The 17,350-nt window shown below is 58.4% G+C and overlaps 1 protein-coding gene across 5 annotated transcripts in view; it reads right to left on the minus strand.

Moving 5' to 3' along the window:
* Positions 1–17,350, minus strand: part of UNC5A (unc-5 netrin receptor A) — a 95,577-nt gene that overhangs the window by 15,367 nt on the left and 62,860 nt on the right. For 4 of the 5 annotated variants that reach the window (XM_073355133.1, XM_073355136.1, XM_073355134.1 and 1 more), the window contains 5 exons: positions 8,576–8,719; positions 8,203–8,306; positions 6,443–6,623; positions 5,980–6,147; positions 4,983–5,147 (listed from right to left, as the gene is read on the minus strand). In XM_073355133.1, the coding sequence (XP_073211234.1) occupies positions 4,983–5,147; positions 5,980–6,147; positions 6,443–6,623; positions 8,203–8,306; positions 8,576–8,719 (762 nt within the window). The remainder of the gene's footprint in view (positions 1–4,982; positions 5,148–5,979; positions 6,148–6,442; positions 6,624–8,202; positions 8,307–8,575; positions 8,720–17,350) is intronic. The other variant, XM_073355138.1, reaches the window with a different exon arrangement.

Below are 17,350 nucleotides of genomic sequence, written 5' to 3' on the forward strand. Positions count from 1 at the left end.
ACATAACGTGTTGGGGAAGAGTCAACATGGTGTTTGTAAAGGGAAATCATGCCTCACCAATCTACTAGAACGCTTTGAGGGGGTCAACAAGCATGTGAACAAGGGTGATCCAGTGGACATAGTGTACTTAGATTTTCAGAAAGCCGTTGATAAGGTCCCTCACCAAAGTCTCTTAAGCAAAGTAAGCAGTCATGGAATAGGAGGGAAGGTCCTCTCATGGATTGGTAACTGGTTAAAAGACAGGAAACGAAGGGTAGGAATAAATGGTCAGTTTTGAGAATGGAGAGAGGTAAAGAGTGGTGTCCCCCATGGGTCTGTACTGGGCCCAGTCCGATTCAACATATTCATAAATGATCTGGAAAAAGGGGTAAACAGTGAGGTGGCAAAATTTGCAGATGATACAAAACTACTCAAGACAGTTAAGTCCTGGCAGACTGCGAAGACCTACAAAAGGATCTGTTAGAACTGGGTGACTGGGCTACAAAATGGCTGATGAAATTCAACGTTGATAAATGCAAAGTAATGCACATTGGAAAACATCATCCTAACTATACCTATAAAATGATGGGGTCTAAATTAGCTGTTACCACTCAAGAAAGAGAGCTTGGGAGTCATTGTGGAGAGTTCTCTGAAAACATCCACTCAGTGTGCACCGGCCATCAAAAAAACAACATTGGGAATCATTAAGAAAGAGAGAGATAATAAGACAGAAAATACCATGTTGCATCTACATAAATCCCTGGTACACCCACATCTTGAATACTGCGTGCAGATGTGGTCGCCCCATCTCAAAAAAGATCTATTGGAATTGGAAAAGGTTCAGAAAAGGGCAACAAAAATTATTAGGGGGATGGAGCGTCTGCCATATGAGGAGAGATTAATAAGACTGGGACTTTTCAGCTTGGAAAAAAGACAACTACGGGGGGATATGATAGAGGTCTATAAAATCAAGACTGGTGTGGAGACATAAATAAGGAAGTGTTATTTATTCCTTCTCATAACACAAGAACTAGGGGCCACCCAATGAAGGCAGCAGATTTAAAACAAACCAAAGGAAGTATTTCTTCACACAAAGCACAGTTAACCTGTGGAACTCTTTGCCAGAGGATGTTGTGAAGGCCAAGACGATAACAGGGTTCAAAAAAGAACTAGATAAATTCATGGAGGATAGGTCCATCAATGGCTACTAGCCAGGATGGGCAGGGAGGGTGTCCCTAGCCTCTGTTTGCCAGAAGCTGGGAATGGGTGACAGGGGATGGATCACTTGATGATTCCCTGTTCTGTTCATTCCCTCTGGGCACCTGGCATTGGCCACTGTTGGCAGACAGGATACTGGGCTAGATGGACTCTTGGTCTGACGCAGTATGTTCTTATGTTCTTATGTTCTCGTGTCTTGCTTACAACAGCATTACACTGTTGACTTATATTTAGCTTGTGGTCCACTATGACCCCCAGATCCCTTTCCGCAGGACTCCTTCCTAGGCAGTCATTTCCCATTGTGTGTGTGCAACGGATTGTTCCTTCCTAAGTAGAGTACTTTGCGTTTGTCCTTATTGAATTTCACCCTATTTACTTCAGACCATTTCTGCAGTTTGTCCAGATGATTTTGAATTTTAATCCTATCCTCCAAAGCACTTGCAACCCCTCCCAGCTTGGTATCGTCCGCAAACTTTAGAAGTGTTCTCTCTCTGCCATTATTGAAATCATTGATGAAGATATTGAACAGGCCCAGACCCAGAACTGATCCCTGCAGGACCCCACTCGTTACGCCCTTCCAGCATGACTGTGAACCACTGATAACTACTCGCCAGGAACGATTTTCCAACCACTTTTGCACCCACCTTGTAGTAGCTCCATCTAGGTTGTATTTCCCTAGTTTGTTTATGAGAAAGTCATGCAAGACTGCATCAAAGCCTTACTAAAGTCAAGATCGACCACGTCTACCGCTTCCCCCCATCCGCAAAACCTGTTACCCTGTCAAAGAAAGCTATTAGGTTGGTCTGACAGGATTTGTTCTTGACAAATCCACACTGACTGTTACTTATCACCTTAGTATCTTCTAGATGTTTGCAAACTGATTGCTTAATTATTTGCTCCATTATCTTTCGCCTTGTTCCCCTTTTTATAGATGGGCACTAGATTTGCCCTTTTCCAGTCTTCTAGAATCTCTCCTGTCTTCCATGACTTTTCAAAGAGAATTGCTAATGGCTCAGATATCTCCTCAGTCAGCTCCTTGAGTATTCTAGGATGTGTTTCATCAGACCCTGGTGACTGGAAAACATCTAACTCGTCTAAGTAATTTTAATTTGTTCTTTCCCTATTTTAGCCTCTTCTGATCCTACATCATTCACTATGTTAGATGTCCAATCACCACCAACCTTCTTGGAGAAAACCAAAGCAAAGAAGTCATTAAGCACATCTGCCATTTCCACATTTTCTGTTATCGTCTTTCCTGCCTCATTGAGTAAGGGGCCTGTCACGGAGTCCCCGGCCGATGCTCTAGAACTGCTCCCTACAAAGCCAGTCAGGACTCTGGGGAAGTCTCCTTTCTGTGAGCAGCCTGTGTGCAGGACACACAGCTCACCCGGCTTCCACCTTCCCGGGTCTGACCTCGGAGCATTCAGCTTCCTCTGCCCCTCCGTGCGCTTCCCCCAGCGAGTCCGCCCAGGCGGGGTCCTGGGGAAGCCAGAGGGTCCTGCCCCCCAACTCCACAGTCAGACATGACTCTCAGCCAGCCAGTAAAACAGAAGGTTTATCAGATGACAGGAACATGGTCTAACACAGAGCTTGTAGGTGCAGAGAACAGGACCCCTCAGCTGGGTCCATTTTGGGGGGCAGTGAGCCAGACAACCACGTCTGCCCTTCACTTCATGTCCTAGCCAGCCCCAAACTGAAACTCTCTCCAGCCCCTCTTCCTCTGGGTTTTGTCCCTTTCCCGGGCCAGGAGGTCACCGGATTCCTTTGTTCTCCAACCCTTTAGCTCTCACCTTGCAGGGGGGAAGGGCCCAGGCCACCAGTGGCCTTGAAACAGGGTGTCGGCCATTCTCTGTGTCCAGACCCCTGCACACACCTCCCCTGTAGGGCTCTGCAACGATCACACACCCTTACCCTACCACCTAGAAACTTAAGAACTGCATAGGTGAAACTGAGGCACCCCCATAGTATTCAGAGGAAACATTAAGAACAGTCCCGCTTTGTCACAGGGCCTACTCTGTCCTTGGTCTTCCTCTTGCTTCTAATGTATTTCTAGAATGTTTTCTTGTTTCCTTTTATGTGTCTAGCTAGTTTGATCTCATTTTGTGCCTTGGCTTTTCCAATTTTGTCCCTACATACTTCTGTTATTTATTTATACTCATCCTTTGTCATTTGACCAAGTTTTCACTTTTTGCAGGACTCTTTTTTGATTTTTAGATCATTGATGATCTCCTGGTTAAACCAGTCTGGTCTCTTGCCAGACTTCCCATCTTTCCTACGCAGCGGGATAGTTTGCTCTGCTGCCCTTAATAACGTCTCTTTGAAAAACTGCCAACTGTCTTCACTTGCTTTTCCCCTTAGACTTGCTTCCCATGGGGTGGGGACCAGGGGAGCGTGCCCCTGAGAGTGGGGTGTGCGTGCCCACGGGCCTGGTGATCGCACGCCAGGCTGCCAGTTCACGTGTATGTGTGCATTTGCAGCCCAACTCCTGGCACTCCCTAGTCCCCCACCCACCCACCAGCTGGTTCCGGGGGATGGGACGGCGCTGGGAGAATTTGTGATTTGATGTAAATGGCAAAGCTAACGAGCTGAGCACTGATGGGCCCTGCTGCTCCCTCTCAGGCCCCAGGCTACACCTGGCGGGGGGTCCCCTCTGTCAGACATGGGCCAGGGGTGCAGAGGATGCAGGGAATGGGGTGGGGTGGCCAAGGGGTCAGCTAGGGGCTCCTACTGGGCGCAGACGCTGGCAATCCTGCTAACTGATGAGCCAGGACTGACAGACCCAGCCCCACTCGCTGGCCTGGCAGCTGGCACATGCCACCCCCCAGGGCCATGGCACCAGGCAGCTGTGACTAAGGGGGAATTTTCTTAATGTTTTGCATGAACACGGTGTGTGCCTCAGTTTCCCCCACATGTTGCACAAGTATCTCGGTGCTGGGACAAGGGTGCATGACCCTTGCAGAAACCCCAGAGGGCAGGGGTCAGGCTGCCTGGGCCCAGACAATGGCCGATCCTCTGTATCCTGGCAACTGAGGGCTGGGGCCCATCCTCTGCAAGGAGCCTGCCAGAGGAGCTGGAGAACAAAGCGAGGGGTGGCGGCCAGGTGACCGGCTGGCCCCGGAACGAGCCAGAGGATGGGGGGGCGCCCGGGAGCGGCTTAGGCTGGGCTGCTGGAGGCTGCTCAGTCTCCTGGGCGGGACTTGGGGGGCGGGGGAGACTTTGCTGAATCTCCCTGTGCTCACATGGCCTGTCCTAGCCCTGCTGCAGGCGACTAGTAACCCGTCTGTGCCACACGCCGGCTGGGAGTCACAGCCGGCTGCAGAGCTGGGGGCAGGGCCCTTTGGGGGCGTGAGGCTCCCCCACGTGCCCATCAGGTGGCCCCCCGGTGGGGAGCTCTCGGTGGGAACAGGGGGCCGATTGCTCCGAGAGGCGCCCCAGTGAGCGGGTGCCCTGGGGGTGTTGGAACCTCATTCCCAGCGGCTCCAGGGCACGGAGCCTGAGCACTGTGGGGCAGCCCGGGCCGGCTCTGCCCAGCCACCCCCAGCTCCGGGAGCTGCAGCTTTTCCGTCCCCATGGCGGGTGGCTGAGCCCTGCTCAGCAGGGGCGGCCCCTGCCAGGAACCCTGCTCGCCACAGAGCACACCCCCCCCCCCGGGCTGTGTGTGTGCGGAGGGGGGTCCAGCCCTGGGGCTCTGTGCCGGGGGGGGGGGAGGGATTCAGCCCCTGGGGCTCTGTGACTGGGGGGGCCAGGGCGTGGGACAGGCAGGGCCCCAGGGAGGAGACACTCACGGTGGCTGCAGAGCTCGGTGGTGCAGTTGCGGGTCTCCAGCTCGGCTCCTTGGCACTCCTGGCCCCCGTTGCGAGGCGCCGGCTCCGAACACTCGCGGCTCCGCCAGTGCGTGCAGTCCAGAGCACACAGCGACCACCGGCTCCAGCCCGACCAGCCGCCGTCCACTGCACACAGCAGCCAGTGAGCGTGCGGGGACCTCGGCCAGACCTCTGCCCCACTGCCCCCCACCCACTGCCCTGCCCCACTGCCCCACCCCACTGCCCCCCACCTCCCCTCCCTACTGCCCCCCTGCCCATTGCACCCCATCCCTCTCCACCCCAGTGCCTCCATGCCCACTGCACTCCTTCTCCTCATGACCTCCCAATAACACCCCCTCTGTCCCATGCTCTCCCCCCATTCACGCTCCATCTGCACTTCTCCTATCTTTTAGTGAACCCCAACAACATCCCCATGGCCCCAGCCCTGCCCCATGTGCCAGCCTGAGTGGGCACCTCTCCTCTGCATGCACAGACCCGCTTCCTGTCCCCAGCATGGCGCAGAAAAGGCCCCACCGTGGGGCAGGCCAGGGGGCACCCATGTGGAAGGAGGCCCTGAGCTTGCGAGCGGGAATCCCACCCTCCATGGCTCTGCCCAGCGGGGCAAGCACCAGCCCTTGGCTCCTTGCCCGGGTTTCTAGCGGGGCCGGGACCACTGACAAGGGACGGAACACGGACACGTGGGGGTGGAGATGACACAGCCGGGAGGGGAGGGGCTGGGCACAGAGTGGGGGGGACTCACAAAGGAAAGGAAGCTGCTGCTCTCAGCCTGCCACCCTCCCTCCAGTCACCACACCCCGCAGCACGCCTGGGACAGCAGGGGCTGCGGGTCGGGACTGAGGGGCACCAGCAGAGCTGGCGGGGAGCTTGCCCCGTCCCCCATTCATTTCGGAGCATGGCTCTCCCTGGTGTGAGCTGCAGAGCCATGGGCGCGGGGGCATGGCGGTGGCCGAGGGGGTACCTGGGCACAGGGTGGTGCAGGCGTTTTTCTGCACGTTCTGGCCCTCACAGAACGTCCCCCCGTTGAGGGGCGCGGGGTTGGTGCAGCTCCGACTCCGCTTCTGCCAGCCCCGTCCACAGCCGGCGCTGCAGGCCGACCAACCTGCCCAAGTCGACCAGCCGCCGTTCACTGGGGTGGGAAAGGGACAGAGTCAGCGCGAGCCCCGGGTGCCCTGGGACGGCGGGCTGCGCTCCCGGCCGGGGCTGCCCTCACTGGGGAAGGCGGCGCCCGGGGGTGCCCTGTTCCAGGGAGATTCGCTGGCTCCAGGGGAAGCTTCGGGGCTGCAGGGAGGTGCCTGGCTGTGGGGAGATAGACAGGGAGACACGGGGGGGAGACACAGCTGGGGGGTCCTGCTTTGCTGGGGTTTCCCTGCGTCACAGCTGGCTGCAGCCCCCGCCCCACGCTGCCCCCCGCGGCTCCTCACCGTACACGGTGACGGGGGCAGAGGAGCTACGGCGACGGGCCACCATGTTCTTGGCCACGCAGGTGTAGTTGGCCGTGTCGGCCAGGCGCGCCCGCGGCACCACCAGGCTGTGCTCCGGCGTCACGTACACGCTGGCGTCCAGCGCCGGGTCCACCGGCTCCTCGTTGCGTAGCCACTCCACCTGCGGGCAGCGGGCGTCAGGCCGGGGCGGACACGGGGTGCTGGGGCCCACGGGGGAGGGGAGGACACGGGGGCACTGGGGCCCATGGGGGAGGGGAGGACACGGGGGCGCTGCAGCAGGGGGGAGGGGAGGACACGGGGCGCTGCGGCAGGGGGGAGGGGAGGACACGGGGGTCCTGCAGCAGGGGGGAGGGGAGGACACGGGGGCGCTGCAGCGGACGGGGGAGGGGAGGACACGGGGCTGCTGCAGCAGGGGGGAGGGGAGGACACGGGGGCGCTGCAGTAGAGGGGGAGGGGAGGACACGGGGGCGCTGCAGTAGAGGGGGAGGGGAGGACACGGGGGCGCTGCAGTAGAGGGGGAGGGGAGGACACGAGGGCGCTGCAGTAGAGGGGGAGGGGAGGACACGGGGGCGCTGCAGCAGGGGGGAGGGGAGGACACGGGGGCGCTGCAGCAGGGGGGAGGGGAGGACACGGGGGTGCTGCAGCAGATGGGGGAGGGGAGGACACAGGGGTCCTGCAGCAGGGGGGAGGGGAAGACACGGGGGCTGCTGCAGTAGAGGGGGAGGGAAGGACACGGGGGCTGCTGCAAGAGATGGGGGAGAGGAGGACACGGGGGCGCTGCAGCAGGGGGGAGGGGAGGACACGGGGTTCCTGCAGCAGGGGGGAGGGGAGGACACGGGGGCACTGCAGTAGAGGGGGAGGGGAGGACACGGGGGCGCTGCAGCAGGGGGGAGGGGAGGACACGGGGTCCTACAGCAGGGGGGAGGGGAGGATACGGGGGTGCTGCAGCAGGGGGGAGGGGAGGACACGGGGTGCTGCAGCAGACAGAGGAGGGGAGGACACAGGGGCGCTGCAGTAGAGGGGGAGGGGAGGACACGGGGCCACTGCAGTAGAGGGGGAGGGGAGGACATGGGGGCGCTGCAAGAGATGGGGGAGAGGAGGACACAGGGGCGCTGCAGCAGGGGGGAGGGGAGGACACGGGGTGCTGCAGCGGACAGAGGAGGGGAGGACACAGGGGCGCTGCAGTAGAGGGGGAGGGGAGGACACGGGGGCACTGCAGTAGAGGGGGAGGGGAGGACATGGGGGCGCTGCAAGAGATGAGGGAGAGGAGGACACGGGGGCGCTGCAGTAGAGGGGGAGGGGAGGACACGGGGGTGCTGCAGCAGACGGGGGAGGGGAGGACACGGGGGTCCTGCAGCAGGGGGGAGGGGAAGACACGGGGGCGTTGCAGTAGAGGGACTTCCCAGGCCAGTCCCCACCCTGTCCGCCCAGCCTGCATTCCCTCGGCCCAGCCCAGAGCGCTCCATGCAGACAGTTTCCAATGCCTGCTTGTGCCCGGCTTTCCCAGTGACCCAGGTCGCCCCAGGTCAGGACCTGGCTCCCCGCTGGTCCCCACTCCCACCACCTTTGTGTCACCTGCCAGCTGGATCCGGGAGGATTCAGTGTCCTTGCAGGTGACGTGGTTATGGAGCACGGGGCCCAGGACCCCGCTGGCGGCCCCGGCCGCGGCTTGTTCCCATTGAGTTTCAGAGTGAGGCCTGGCCCTTGCCAGCCATGGGAGGTGTGGACCCTGCACTCACCTCGGCCGGTGGGATCCCTTCCGGGGGCCGGCATGCCAGCACGATCTCCTGCTCGATGGAGACCTCCCTGCCCATCGGCTCCTCCTCAAAGTTCTTCCTCAGGTCTGGAGAACAGGGCGAGAGAGCCGAGGTGGCTGACATGAGACGCGCCCCCAGGCCAGGTGGCTCTGCCCACCGGCCGGGAACACCCGGACCCCCCGCTGCTGGCACAGAGCCCAGTAACCCTGTGCAGCCCGGGACGGCTGCCCGGGTGCGGGGATGCCAGACAGGTGCTGGCAGGGCTCCTCAGGAGGGCTCAGCCCGCTCGGGATCTGGAGCCAGGGAACGCCATGCCCCATGCCCAGGGGGAGGAGGGGCGGGCCGGGGCACTCACAGGCAATGCGCACGTAGGCCTTCTGGCTCTTGGTGGTCCCCGAGGAGCTCCAGGCAACGCACTGGCACCAGTATTCCTCCAGCCCAAAGATCTGCTCCACTTGCTGCCTGGAGATATCGATCCGGACGTCCAGGAGGGGCAGCCCTGGGTGCAGGCCGAGGAGAGAGCAGCGTGTCAGGGATCCGCCGCGGCAGGGCAGGAGGGTGACACGCTGGGGTGGCACTGCCCCTGCCCCCCAGACCTCACAGGGGCCAGCCCATTACCGAGCACATGCCCAGACGGGCCCCCTGAGGTCCCACGGCAGCTCGGCCCAGGGGCTCCCCCGGATCCACGGCGTTCATGGCGAGGTGGGTGCAGAGCTGTCATCCCATCTCCAAGCTGGGCCCCCGAGACCAGGGAGAACTGTCTGTCATGTTTTATGAATCCTGTGTGTGCCTCAGTTTCCCCTATATTGTGCATGGCTACGGGGTTGTGGGGAGGAGGGGGATAAGAGCTGGCTGGTGGGAGGAGCTAGGTTCTGGGCTGGCCAGGCTGGGCCGTGCTCTCACCTGCCTCTCTCTGGGCTCCCCTAAGGACTCCCTGTGCTGTGCCCGCTGCCTGCCCAACCGTAGCGCTGGGTGAGTGTCGCTGCAAACGCTGGGCGAGGGGCATTGCCCCCGCGGAGGGGACATGTCTCTCCCGGCAGCGTCTGGCTCAGCTGGACTCGCTGGGCAGAGCTCCCGGGGGGAGCCGGGGGGCTGGAGGCGGTGGAGTCTGAGGAGGCGGTGAGGCCGCGGGGCCCACCCTGGAGGAAGTGCCAGCAGGAGGCAGCGCGACACTTTGGTGCGGAAAGGCCGATTTCCCGGTTCCCAGGCCCAGCCCCGGTTGTGCAGGGGCTGATGGCACCTCAGATCGTGGGCACTGAAAGATGCCATGGCTGGGGCGGGGCTTTTTTCCTCAGGGGGTCTGGCTCCCTGGGAATCATCGAATATCAGGGTTGGAAGGGACCTCAGGAGGTCATCTAGTCCCACCCCCTGCTCAAAGCAGGACCCATCCCCAATTAAATCATCCCAGCCAGGGCTTTATCAAGCCTGACCTTAAAAACCTCTAAGGAAGGAGATTCCACCACCTCCCTAGGTAACGCATTCCAGTGTTTCACCACCCTCCTAGGGAAAAAGTTTTTCCTAATATCCAACCTAAACCTCCCCCACTGCAACTTGAGACCATTACTCCTCGTTCTGTCATCTGCTACCATTGAGAACAGTCTAGAGCCATCCTCTTTGGAACCCCCTTTCAGGTAGTTGAAAGCAGCTATCAAATCCCCCCTCATTCTTCTCTTCTGCAGACTAAACAATCCCAGTTCCCTCAGCCTCTCCTCATAACTCATGTGTTCCAGTCCCCTAATCATTTTTGTTGCCCTCCGCTGGACACTTTCCAATTTATCCACATCCTTCTTGAAGTGTGGGGCCCAAAACTGGACACAGTACTCCAGATGAGGCCTCACCAATGTTGAATAGAGGGGAACGATCACGTCCCTCGATCTGCTCGCTATGCCCCTACTTATACAGCCCAAAATGCCATTAGCCTTCTTGGCAACAAGGGCACACTGCTGACTCATATCCAGCTTCTCGTCCACTGTAACGCCCAGGTACTTTTCTGCAGAACTGCTGCCGAGCCATTCGGTCCCTAGTCTGTAGCTGTGCATTGGATTCTTCCGTCCTAAGTGCAGGACTCTGCACTTGTCCTTGTTGAACCTCATCAGGTTTCTTTTGGGCCGATATTGAACAAAACCGGCCCCAGAATGGACCCTTGGTGCACTCCGCTTGATACCGGCTGCCAACTAGACATGGAGCCATTGATCACTACCCGTTGAGCCCGACAATCTAGCCAACTTTCTACCCACCTTATAGTGCATTCATCCAGCCCATACTTCTTTAACTTGCTGACAAGAATACTGTGGGAGACCATGTCAAAAGCTTTGCTAAAGTCAAGAAACAATACATCCACTGCTTTCCCTTCATCCACAGAACCAGTTTTCTCGTCATAGAAGGCAATTAGATTAGTCAGTGTGATACAGCATGGCCAGAAGGCAGCAGGAGAGTGATCTAGGAGAGAGACGTAAATCCCAGGATGAGGAGAAGCCTCATTCCCTGTAGAGGGAAGAAAGATTTCTATAGATTAATTAAAAGCACCTGAAGCCAATTAGAGCACCTGAACCTAGTCACCTAATAAAATCCCCCTGCTTCAATCAGCCAGGGGAAGGAGCAGGAGCAGTTTGAGCAGAGGAGAGTTTGGAGAAGTGCTGTGGCTGGCTAGAAGACCAAGACCCTAGGTAAAGAGACACCTGGCTTGTGCAGAGAGAGGGGGCAGGAAGCCCCACAAGCTGAAGAGGGAAGTAGCCCAGGGGAAGGAAGCACTAGTTCAAGTGGTTCACCACTATCCTTAGGGCCCCTGGGCTGGGACTGGAGTAGAGGGCAGGTCCCTCCCTCCCCTTCTCTGGGTTACTAGTGGGACAGTAGATACCCTAATTCAGGGGCAGGAAACTGCACCCTGAACCCCCCCCCCCAAGAAGAGGAAGCGCGGGGACCCATCACAATTGTACTGGCAATTTGCCACATCAGGCATGACTTGCCCTTGGTGAATCCATGCTGACTGTTCCTGATCACTTTCCTCTCCTCTAAGTGCTTCAGAATTGATTCCTTGAGGACCTGCTCCATGATTTTTCCAGGGACTGAGGTGAGGCTGACTGGCCTGTAGTTCCCAGGATCCTCCTCCTTCCCTTTTTTAAAGATGGGCACTACATTAGCCTTTTTCCAGTCGTCCGGGACTTCCCCCGATCACCAAGAGTTTTCAAAGATAATGGCCAATGGCTCTGCAATCACATCCGCCAACTCCTTTAGCACTCTCGGATGCAGCGCATCCGGCCCCATGGACTTGTGCTCGTCCAGCTTTTCTAAATAGTCCCAAACCACTTCTTTCTCCACAGAGGGCTGGTCACCTCCTCCCCATGCTGTGCTGCCCAGTGCAGCAGTCTGGGAGCTGACCTTGTTCGTGAAGACAGAGGCAAAGAAAGCATTGAGTACATTAGCTTTTTCCACATCCTCTGTCACTAGGTTGCCTCCCTCACTCAGTAAGGGGCCCACACTTTCCTTGACTTTCTTCTTGTTGCTAACATACCCGAAGAAACCCTTCTTGTTACTCTTAACATCTCTTGCTAGCTGCAACTCCAGGTGTGATTTGGCCTTCCTGATTTCACTCCTGCATGCCCGAGCAATATTTTTATACTCTGGTCATTCGTCCAATCTTCCACTTCTTGTAAGCTTCCTTTTTGTGTTGAAGATCAGCAAGAATTTCACTGTTAAGCCAAGCTGGTCGCCTGCCATATTTACTGTTCTTTCTACACATCGGGATGGTTTGTTCCTGCAACCTCAATAAGGATTCTTTAAAATACAGCCAGCTCTCCTGGACTCCTTTCCCTCTCATGTTGTTCTCCCAGGAGATCCTGCCCATCCATTCCCTGAGGGAGTCAAAGTCTGCTTTTCTGAAGTCTAGGGTCCATATTCTGCGGCTCTCCTTTCTTCCTTGTGTCAGGATCCTGAACTCAACCATCTCATGGTCACTGCCTCCCAGGTTCCCATCCACTTTAGCTTCCCCTACAAATTCTTCCCAGTTTGTGAGCAGCAGGTCAAGAAGAGCTCTGCCCCTAGTTGGTTCCTCCAGCACTTGCGCCAGGAAATTGTCCCCTACACTTTCCAAAAACTTCCTGGATTGTCTGTGCACCGCTGTATTGCTCTCCCAGCAGATATCAGGGTGATTGAAGTCTCCCATGAGAACCAGGGCCTGCGATCTAGTCACTTCTGTAAGTTGCCAGAAGAAAGCCTCATCCCCCTAGTCCAGTGGTCTATAGCAGACTCCCACCACGACATCACCCTTGTTGCTCGCATTTCTAAACTTAATCCAGAGACTCTCAGGTTTTGCTGCAGTTTCATACTTGAGCTCTGAGCAGTCTTATTGCTCCCTTACATACAATGCAACTCCCCCACCTTTTCTGCCCTTCCTGCCCTTCCTGAACAGTTTATATCCATCCATGACAGTACTCCAGTCATGTGAGTTATCCCCCAAGTCTCTGTTATTCCAATCACATCATAATTCCTTGACTGTGCCAGGACTTCCAGTTCTCTCTGCTTGTTTCCCAGGCTTCTTGCCTTTGTGTATAGGCACTTGAGAGAACTCACTGATCTTCTGGCTTTCTCAGTATGAGGCAGGAGCCCTCCCCTCTTGCGTTCTCCTGCTCGTACTTCCTCCCGGTACCCCACTTCCCCACTTACCTCAGGGCTTTGGTCTCCTTCCCCCGGTGAACCTAGGGGTCCTCCAGAGGCTGTTCCAAAGCTGGGACGTAGCACCATCCAGTGGACCCCTGGCACCTCCCCCCAGCTCTGTCAGTGCCCCTCAGGTCCGACCTGCAGCCCCCGCTACCCCAGGCCTGGGCACAGCTGGCCAGCTATGTTGCTGCATCTCAGTGACTGAGGGGAGCTCAGACCTCTCCCCCTTGTTCCCCGGCTCCTCTCCCCCCGCGCAGAGTGCTGCATACACAACCCACTCCCCGGTGTCACGGAGTGTGGGGGAGTCCAGGCCCTGCACCCCTCTTCCTGGGATTCACTGAGACTCTCAGCCAGCCAGTAAAACAGAAGGTTTATTGGACAACAGGAACACAGTCCAAAACAGAGCTTGTGGGTACCCCCAGGACCCCTCAGTCAAGTCCTTCTGGGGGAGCAGGGAGCTTAGACCCCAGCCCTGGGGTTCCCTGTGTTCCTCCACCCAGCCCCAAACTGAAACTAAACCCCCCCAGCAGGCTCTCTCCTGCAGCCTGTCTTCACATTCCTGGGCAGAGGTGTCACCTCCCCCTCCCGGCTCAGGTGACAGGCTCTCAGGTCTCCCATCCCCAGGGCACATTCCCAGGTCAACACTCCCCCCTCCCTGCTGAGTCACATCGTCACATCTCTCCCCCCTTTGAGACTGAACTGAGCGGGGTCACGCTGACCAGTGACCTGGGGAAGTTCGGGGCCCCCTCTCCGGGACAGCGCATCCGCTATCAGGTTGGCCCTTCCCTTCACGTGGACCACGTCCATGTCGTAATCCTGCAGGAGCAGGCTCCATCTCAGGAGCTTGGCGTTGGCTCCTTTCATCTGGTGCAGCCAGGTCAGGGGAGAGTGGTCGGTGTAGACGGTGAAGTGTCGCCCGAAGAGATAGGGCTCTAGTTTCTGGAGGGCCCACACCATGGCCAGGCACTCCTTCTCGATGGCCGCGTAGTGTTGCTCCCGGGGTAGCAACTTCTTGCTCAGGTACACGATGGGGTGTCTCTCCCCCTTTTCATCCTCCTGCATTAACACCGCCCCCAGTCCTGTGTCGGAGGCGTCGGTGAACACCACAAAGGGCTTGTCAAAGTCTGGGTTTGCCAGAACTGGGCCACTGACCAGAGCCTCCTTCAGCGCCCGGAAAGCCTCCTGGCACTGCTCGGTCCAGACCACCTTGTCTGGCTTCCCCTTCTTGCATAGCTCAGTGATGGGGGTGGCTATGGCGCTAAAGTGGGGCACAAACCTTAGGTAGTATCCTGCCATCCCAATAAAGGCTTGGACCTGCTTTTTGGTGTGGGGAGCGGGCCAGTCTCTGATCACCTCCACCTTGGCTGGTTCCGGCTTTAGGCGGCCGCTCCCCACCCGATGGCCCAGGTAAGATACTTCCGCCATCCCCACCTTGCACTTCTCCGCTTTTACAGTCAGCCCAGCCCCCTGGAGTCGGTCCAGCACTTGTCTAACCCGGGACACATTGTCCCCCCAGGTCTGGCTAAAGACACAGATGTCATTAATATACGCCATGGCAAAACTCTCCATCCCCCTCAGTAGCTGGTCCACCAGGCGCTGGAAGGTGGCCGGCGCTCCCTTGAGGCCGAAAGGCAGGGTCAGGAACTCATAGAGCCCCAGAGGGGTGATAAAGGCCGATTTCAGTCGGGCATCTGCATCCAGCAGCACTTGCCAGTAGCCCTTTGTAAGGTCCCTGGTGATAAGGTATCGAGCTCCTCCCAGCTTGTCTAGGAGCTCGTCCGGCCTGGGCATGGGGTAGGCATCCGATACAGTGATGGCATTGAGCTTCCGATAGTCCACACAGAACCGGACCGACCTGTCCTTTTTGGGGACCAGCACCACCGGCGAGGCCCAAGGGCTGGCCGATGGCTGGATCACCCCCAAAGCCAGCATGTCCCGGACCTCTCTTTCCAGGTCCTGAGCAGTTTTCCCTGTGACTCGGAAGGGGGAGCATCTTATCGGCGGGTGTGACCCTGTCTGCACCCGGTGGACAGTCAGATTAGTGCGTCCAGGCTGGTTGGAAAACAGCTGTCGGTACGGATGCAGCACCTCCCTGACCTCAGCTTGCTGGGCAGGGGTTAGCTGATCCGAGAGGGGAATTGTTTCCAGGGGGGAACCAGCTCTGGTCCCAGGGAATAGATCTACTAAAGGGTCATCTCCCTGCTCTTCCCACTGTCCACACACGGCCAACACCACATTCCCCCTGGCATAATATGGCTTCATCATATTCACATGGTACACCCGGCGGTGGTGCGCCCGGTTCGACAGCTCCACCACATAGTTTACCTCATTGAGCTGCTTGACGACCTTGAAAGGGCCCTCCCAGGCGGCCTGTAGTTTGTTCTTTCTCACGGGGATGAGAACCATCACCTGATCCCCGGTGGCGTAGGCACGGGCCCGTGCCGTGCGGTCATACCAGACCTTCTGCTTCCTCTGGGCTCTGGCCAGATTCTCCCTGGCCAGGCCCATGAGTTCAGCCAGTCTCTCTCGGAAGATCAGGACATACTCCACCACTGACTCTCCATCGGGAGTGGCCTTCCCCTCCCACTCGTCTCTCATCAGGTCCAGGGGGCCCCTCACCCTCCTGCCATATAACAGTTCGAAAGGCGAAAATCCGGCAGACTCCTGGGGCACCTCCCTGTACGCGAACAGCAGGTGAGGTAAGTACTTGTCCCAGTCCTGCGGGTGCTGGTCCATAAAGGTTTTCAGCATCATCTTTAGCGTCCCGTTAAACCTCTCCACCAGCCCGTTGGACTGGGGGTGATAAGCTGAGGCCCAGTCGTGCCGGACCCCACATTTCTCCCACAAGCACCGGAGCAGGGCCGACATGAAGTTGGAGCCTTGGTCTGTCAAGACTTCCTTGGGGAACCCCACTCGGCTGAAAATGGTCAGGAGCGCATCGGCCACGGTGTCGGCTTCGATAGAAGCTAAGGGCACTGCCTCGGGGTAGCGGGTGGCAAAATCTACCACCACCAGAATGTATTTCTTCCCCGACCGGGTCGTCCTGCTGAGAGGCCCCACGATGTCCATGGCCACCTTCTGGAAAGGCTCCTCTATGATGGGCAAAGGTCTCAAAGCCGCTTTCCCCTTGTCCCGGGCCTTCCCCACCCTCTGACAGGGGTCACAGGATCGGCAATACTGCCGGACCTTGGTAAAGACCCCGGGCCAGTAAAAGTTCTGTAGCAACCTCTGCCGGGTGCGCCGGATTCCCTGGTGCCCTGCGAGGGGGATGTCATGGGCCAGGTACAGGAGCCTGCGGCGATACTTCTGGGGGACCCCCAGCTGCCTCCTGATCCCACAGGACTCTACTTCCCTTGTGGGAGCCCATTCTCGGTACAGGAACCCCTTCTCCCACAGGAACCTCTCCTGGCAGCCTCTCCTCATGGTCCGTACCACCCTGAGGTCGGCCAGGTCCCTGAGCTTCCGCAAGGAGGGATCTTTCCTCAACTCGGCCTGGAACTCAGCGGCTGGGGCAGGGACGGGGCCCGGTTCCCCCTCAGTGGCCAGGTCTGAGGCCTCCGCCTCTCTGAGCCGTGCCCCTCGGCGCTCCCTCCCCACTAGGGTAGGGTCCTGCGCCTCCGGTGTGGTACCCTCCCCAAGGTCAGGGTGCAGTGCCCCTCGCCGGCTCTGGCTATGGGTCACAACCAGGGCGGTCTGGGGCTTGCTTGGCCAGTCCTCTAGGTCTCCCCCCCATCAAAACTTCAGTGGGCAAATGGTGGTGTACCCCCACATCCTTGGGGCCCTCCTTGGCCCCCCATTTCAGGTGTACCCTTGCCACGAACACCTTAAATGGGGTCCCGCCCACCCCTGTCAGGGTCAGGTAGGTGTTAGGCACCACCCGATCTGGGGCCACCACCTCGGGCCGGGCCAGCATCACCTCCGCGCCCGTGTCCCAGTATCCATTGACCTTCCTCCCATCCATCTCCAGGGGAACAAGGCACTCTCTCCGGAGGGACAGCCCCGCGCCCACCCTGTAAACTGAGCACCCTGAGTCCAGAGCCTCCGGCCCTCTGGCGGAGCTGGCCTGGGGTACTCTTCCCTCCTGCGCAGGTGGTAAACTGGTAGCCCCCCTTTCCTGGGTCGTCTGCCCCTCGTCCAGCTTAGTCCCTACCCATTTAACCCTGGGTAGGTTGGGTCTGCTCAGTCTGTCCCTGAGCCCGGGGCACTGGGACCGTACGTGGCCTCTCTGGCCACAGTGATAGCAGCTCAGGTCACGTTGGTCCCCTCGAGCGGGTCGGAGGGGCCCGACGCCAGGCGTTCCCCTTGGGAGGGGGTTCTCCCTATTTCCCCGCTGGGAGGCCCCCTGGTGACTCTCTCTCTGCATCGGGGGGGCCTGTTCTTTTGGGGCTCCTCCTGGCTACCCCCTGACCGACTGTTCACAAACTCGTCGGCCAGCTGCCCTGCGTGCTGGGGGTTCTCGAGCTTTTTGTCCACC

This window comes from Lepidochelys kempii, chromosome 8 (assembly GCF_965140265.1).
Source record: "Lepidochelys kempii isolate rLepKem1 chromosome 8, rLepKem1.hap2, whole genome shotgun sequence".
Taxonomy (NCBI): Eukaryota; Metazoa; Chordata; order Testudines; family Cheloniidae; genus Lepidochelys; species Lepidochelys kempii.